Source organism: Octopus bimaculoides, chromosome 2 (assembly GCF_001194135.2).
Source record: "Octopus bimaculoides isolate UCB-OBI-ISO-001 chromosome 2, ASM119413v2, whole genome shotgun sequence".
Taxonomy (NCBI): domain Eukaryota; kingdom Metazoa; phylum Mollusca; class Cephalopoda; order Octopoda; family Octopodidae; genus Octopus; species Octopus bimaculoides.
The window spans coordinates 145,885,977-145,892,773 of NC_068982.1; the positions used below are offsets into that span (position 1 = coordinate 145,885,977).

General features: G+C 34.6%; 1 protein-coding gene across 1 annotated transcript; it reads left to right on the plus strand.

Moving 5' to 3' along the window:
- Positions 1–2,338: 2,338 nt before the first annotated feature.
- Positions 2,339–3,043, plus strand: LOC106883677 (protein ZBED8). The gene has a single exon (XM_014934781.1). The coding sequence runs from the start codon at positions 2,339–2,341 to the stop codon at positions 3,041–3,043; it is 705 nt and encodes a 234-aa protein (XP_014790267.1).
- Positions 3,044–6,797: the final 3,754 nt, after the last annotated feature.

A 6,797-nucleotide genomic window follows, 5' to 3' on the forward strand; every position in this document is an offset into this window, starting at 1 on the left:
TATATATATATATATACCTAGGCGCATATATATCCCGAAATCTGTGGCGTAAAAACGCTTCAGTGCCTCTGGGTGAGACGCGTGTCTTTCACAGTGTACTTATTTTGACTAACGGAGTGGACTGGAGCAACGTGTAACGATGCGTTTTCCTCAAGAACATAAAGTGCCGCCGGCTCCGAGAATCGAACTCACAATCTCAAGATCATGGGTGCAATAATATAAAGCATCTATCTATCTATCTATCTATCTATCTTTCTCCATATATATATTTATGAATGCTTTATCCATTATCCTTTTGTGAGGCAGCAAACCTATTTCATACTTAATTATCTATTCCGTACGAATAACTATATTTCATATGTAAAATCATGTTTAATCTATTTCGCATTTATTTCGTAGATTAACGATAAAAATAATAAAATTCAAAGCACATATACTTACTTCGACTTTAATTTCATCTATTCAGTATGATATTGAATTTGAAATTATTTTATGGAAATCTGAAAAATTTGTTTATAATTTTTTTATCAGATGATGTCGTTTTATATCAGGAAGATTGCAGTATATAGAATCTTAGCAATAAATGTACATAGCGATTTTTCCTATTCGAAAGCTAAATAGAGTTGGAGTGAAACAGAAGGTATGAATATGTATTTCGAGGCTTAAGCGTTTGATTGCAATTCTTTCATATCTTTCCGTTTGACAAGAGAAAGCCACAGGGTTTACCCATTCTCTACGTTTCAAGTTGATGTCAAAATAAATGTCGAATAAACAACTATCGAATCGAAAGTAATACAGAGTTATTTATTAATTAAAAAATGTCATTGAAATTGTTCATTTTTGAAATAACTCATCTTTATGTTCTTTGAAATAACACATCTTTATGTTTTTTGCAGGCAAATAAGTGGTTCCATACAAAGAACATGACGTAAATTGGTTTCTTGACAAACGATGTTTACCGGTCGCTTGGCATGCAAACAAATTTGTTAACTGAAATTGCATCAAAGGTAAGAGCCCTGTGCATAGTTGCATAAAAGATTTGAAAAGAAGGAAACCATCTCTGACGACAAATCACACAGTGGAATGGCATCAACTGAGATTATTAGCACAAATTGCTAGCCAGAGGACAAGTTAATTTTCGCGGGCACTCACCGTGAAATTGATGCATAACCAGAGTACTGTCACAACGCATTACAGACTAAGTTGGAAGACTGGGTATCAGAAATTGTGTGCAGAGAGAAGTGCGGTAGCCTGTTCTTGTTTGCTGAAGGTGTCGAAACCGATAAAGGCAGTTTCTTTTCGATCTTTTCACACTGGATTAAAATTTGCTGTATTCTTATGCTCGGATAAAGAAAACTCAGTCCATGAAGTATTATCTTTACTTTTCTCCAAAGTGTATGACTTTAAGAGGAGCCAGTCATCGACTTTGGTGTCATAGTCACAGATTTGAGGTTGACAAGAGCATAAATGTCTTTGATTTTCTGAAATGCCTTTTGTGTGATAAACCCGCAAGCGGTATATGAAGATGCTGAAATGTCTTAGAGAAGACTATAAAAGGAAGACAGCAAATAGGTGCCTAAAAATCATCCACACTCACCAAAACTTTGTGTGCCCAGGACTGTCTTTGGAGACAACAAATGATAACGCAGGAGAGATAAAAATTTATGTGACATAGTGGCTACAACAGAGCACAACACAATTTGTTGAAGATAATTTGACTGTTAGGTTTAGCCATGGCGCAAATGTATCGCTTGTGACGGTGACTATGCTGAAGCGGAGTTTTGTATAGGGAAGAGTTATTCGACCAATATCTATGATTTCAACGACCTAGGATACTAAATAAAACCCTTTGGGATTATTTTCAGAAGACTTCGTAAAGATATATATATATATATATATATATATATATATATATATATAGGCGCGGATAAGCGTTTTCGCTAAATTTGGAAACCAGAAGGGACAAGTGGCAATCCTCTACAACCGTCAAGAGGAAACACGAAGCACATTTCATCCAGTTTGAAGAGAAGATAAAGGCTGGATTTTCCCCGTGGGAAACACAATCTTCTTGTAGAATTCCCAGTAGCAAGTCGTCGCAGCTATGTGCAAAGAAAGTACATAAGCTCAGCATTGGCGAGACGTTTGCCCAAACTGCTGCCAGTAACGTCCGTCAGTCTATGGTGGAGAGAAGAATTGTAGACCTGTTTGTCGATAACATGCTACCGCTGCATGCAGTGGACTTCTCCACCTTGGTTTGGTCTGATGAAGACGCTGAACCCTAGCACGATGTAAGTACGATGTAAGTTATTTAAGCTTTACTGTTTCACATGGACAGGAAATGAAGACCATTGTATGTGCAAATGAAATATCAAATGTATCATTGCTTCTTAGTAAACTGAGCAAACATTTTAAAACTAACTATCCTCATTTGCAAGATAATTCTACAAATTATTTCAAGACATTGTCTGAAAGGCGAACTAAAGTGGCAAGTTCTTTCATAAATGAAATGACTGTCTCTGAGAAAGCTCAAATCACCCCCTACCAAGTCTCAGAACTGATAGCAGAAAGTATGATACCTCATACTATAGGCAAGTCACTCATTTCGCCTGTGTGCAAAAAAGTAATCTCGACAATGCTTGGGAATCAAGCAGCAAACGAAATAAGCAAGATTCCACTGTCCAACGATACAGTTCACAGGCGCAATTTAGAAATGTCTTCTGATATCGAGAAAAATGTATGTAGTAATAAATTTAAGTATTCACCTTTTGCATTGCAAGTTGATGAGTCAACAGACATCACCAACAAGGCGCAACTCTTAGCATTCATTCGATTTATCCATGAAGATCAAATAGTAAATCAGTTTCTTTTTTGCAAAGAATTAATTGCCACTACAAAAGGACAGGGCGTTATCAACATTCTGAATACATACTTTGATAACTGGCAGTTATCATGGAAATTATGTGTGGGTATTTGTACAGATGGAGCCCCTTCCGTGGTAAGCTGTGTTAAGGGTCTTACAGCTTTTGTAAAAAAACTAAATTAAAATGTTATCGTTACTCACTGCTTTCTTCATAGAGAGGTCTTGATGGCAAAAACATTAGAAGAACTAAAAGAAGTTTTAGATCAAGTTGTTCAGATGGTAAACTTTATTAAAACAAGACCTGTTAAATCTTGTATATTCGAAGTTTTATACCGAAATGGATACCCAACAAAAACGGCTGCTTTTACAGGAAAAGTACTTACCCATGTACACGAGCTACGAAACGAACTTCTTGCGTTCTTTGAAGAAATGAAACAATCTAATATTTGTGACTTTCTTCGTTCCGAATTTTGGATTGCCAGGTTACAGTTTTTGGCCGATATATTTCAGCAGCGCAGTATTTTGAATACTAGTTTGAAAGGAAAAGAAGAAAACATTCTAACGTCCACTTACAAAATGAAAGCTTTCTAAAGAAAACTTAAGATTTGGAAACGAAAAGCTGTCGAAGGGAATTTGGAAATGTTTCCTTTAAGTCAAAGTGAAACAGACATAAATGAAACACTCCCGTTAATGGTTGAGTATTTAGGAAGTTTAGAAAAAAATTGAGTTCGTATTTTCTATCACTGAAAATTGAACAATATGATTGGAACAGAAACTCATTCTTGGAAACTTCCGTTGATTTCGAATTAACATTGATAAAAGAAGAGGAACTCGCTGCTATATCTACTGACCGTGCATTAATGATGAAACACAAGGAATTGTCATTTGAAGCTTTCTGGATTTCTGTAAAAGATGAATATGTTTCGATTTCTAAAAAAGCTCTTAAAATGTTGCTGCAATTTTCAACTTCATATCTATGTGAATCGGGATTTCCACTCTTTCTAATATCAAGTACAAAAAGCTAAGACTACATGCATTGATGAAGAAACGCGAGTTTGTCTTTCAAACATACGCCCAAACATTGAAGAAATTGCCAAGACACATCGAGCTAATGCTTCCCATGAACTCAAGAATGAAGAATCTTAAGGTATGTGTTATTTTCTGTTATTTAGCTTAGAGATCTGTATATGGTGCACCCACAATTATTTCGCTAACCCCACTTTGTTTTGCTATACATACATATATACTGGCGTGCGTTTGTTGTTCGTGCGCACGTATGTGTGTGTTCGTGTTTGCGAGTGTGTGCGCTCGCGTCTATGTATTTATAATGCAGGTCACACTATATGTATTCACACATTTTAATTACACATCTTGACTAATAAAAATATTTACTCAGCATCAGAAACAGATTCATCAATTCATCAATTCATCAATCCTCTGAGAAAATAATATTCCACATGACTGAATCATTTTCGACTCAATTAGCATCTGCAAAGAATTTTAATATTATGCAATCGAAAGAAGAAATCCAAAAATGATTTTAAAAAATGATCATTTGCTGCCAGAGTAACTTAATCCTAAATGCAGAGGCAAATGATTCAAATGTTATGAATACTGTTTGTTGATACTAATCGAGTAAAATATTTGTTGTGATTTATCTTTGACCACAACGCTTTTACTATCAAGTAGAGGCAATTTGACGAGCTGGAAAGGATCAGTCGTGTGTCGGATAAAATGCTTGGAAGCATTTCTTCTCATTGCTTACATTCTACTAAGATTGATATCATGGATTTTTTCCTCTCATCTAAACTGGCTTTCCCGTGTAAAGTTATAAAGAATATATCATGAGGTTTGTGTGAATGAGTGGTCGATTAGAATATCATTGAAATATCGAAATTTGCTTTGTCATATTGATTCTGACTACATACATTCTGCATTCAGATACCTTCATGCTCAAAAATATTTTTGCTCCACACCGGCATCGAGAAAATCAGTTATTAATTCACTAATGAGAACAAATAATCGACAACTCTACCTAAATTTCTCGCCTTGTGCATTTGTTTGAAACAATTATAGATAATCTTTTCTAAAATGATTGGGTAAATCGGCTGCTGTTTTTAACCAGTCAAATGCTTTCATAAATGGTCATATGCTTCTTTCACTGTTAGTGATGCCCACATTTCTATTTTTGAACAAATGATAGTTTTGCTGATTTTTTCCTTTGTGTCGTTACTTCAGTAGCAATTACACCTGGTACTATTGATGAAATGGCTGCTACAAACCTCATTATTATTGAACTTGCTGATTCTGTTATCAGAAGCAGCGTATTAATCTTGCTACACTTGATATATTTGCAACCCGTCTTAAAGTATTTATTACTAAGTTACTGCTATTGAAATATAGTTGTCTTCTGCAGCCTTGTGATATCTCTTATTTTTGTACGTGAGTCGGCAATAGGTTTATGTTGCCCATGTGAAGGGATCTTCAACGTTAATTCACATCTCTCTTTCCTCAACTGTCTTTCTTTTCTCTTATCACAACAGCTTACTTTTGAAGATAACAAAAGTATTATCGAAGAAGTTTTATTTCAATCCTAATGAGAGATTTCAGCTCCTTTGAAAATCGAATTAATGTTAATAGTAAAACAGAAGCGAAGGTATACAAGAAAACAATTCTCTGTAATGTAGGTGTTTACTATTAGTTCCCTATACTCACAGGCTGAGATTTACCCGGCAAGTTAAAAAGCCACGTCTCAATTTTAGAGTGTTACATATACTAGAGCGGTGATTTGCACTTTAAGAGCAGTATCCAGTTTTTCTCTGAATGTAGCACCTAGAAGGCTTTATAAAATTTATTAAAATTAATATAAGGACCAACAATTTTGAAATTTCATCTAACATATATGTGTCTATTCTCGAAAGGAAAATGAAATTGCTTTCTCCCTAAGAACAAATATCCTGCTTACAAACTTCTCCTGGATTCCAGGAAGGAGAGAAAACAAAGTATGCCGATGAATATATGGACAATTTCCGTATTGAATGTAAAAAATATTACACGAATCAATAATTGTCAGACACGGTAACATTAGCGGAAACTACAACTTCACAGAGTTTAAGAAAGCGTAGCAATATCATTTCATATTTAGCAATAGAATATAATGTTACGCTATACACATAACAAAGACGAGCGACTGTGCTATAGCTTTACATCTCTTTTTTGACATATATTACAAGTCAAACAATAATGTAACATTAATCATCTACAATTAGGTACAGCAAATTAAGCGTTGAAAAACGGCCAATTAGCTATGGCATAAGTATGATTAATATCTATGCATACGCATGAACATATACATACATACATACATACATACATACATATATATATATATATATATATATATATATACATAAACACAGATGTATACACATATACACATATACAGTCGATAGAAGTTTTATACAGTCTCGTGTGATGAAAGCGACGAATATAAGAATTGAAAAAAAAAAACAGGAATAATAATCACACCAGTATGTGCATATGATATTGTCATCAATCGGTAAACTAAGTATCTAGGGAACTGAAAAAATATTATTGATAAGATACGGTTACAGATGACTGTCGAACGGAGACTTATAGATGCATAACTTCTCTATCTATCTATCTATCTATCTATCTATCTATCTATCTATCTATCTATCTATCTATCTATCTATCTGCCTGCCTGTCTGTCTGTCTGTTTGTCTGTCTGTCTGTCTGTCTGTATGTATGTATGTATGTTTGTCTGTCTGTCTGTCCGTCTGTCTGTCCGTCTGCCTGTCTGAATGTCATCTGTCTATTTATCTGTCTATGTATGTATGTATGTATGTATGTATGTATGTATGTATGTTTGTATGTATGTATGTATGCATGTATGTATGCATGTATGTATGTATGC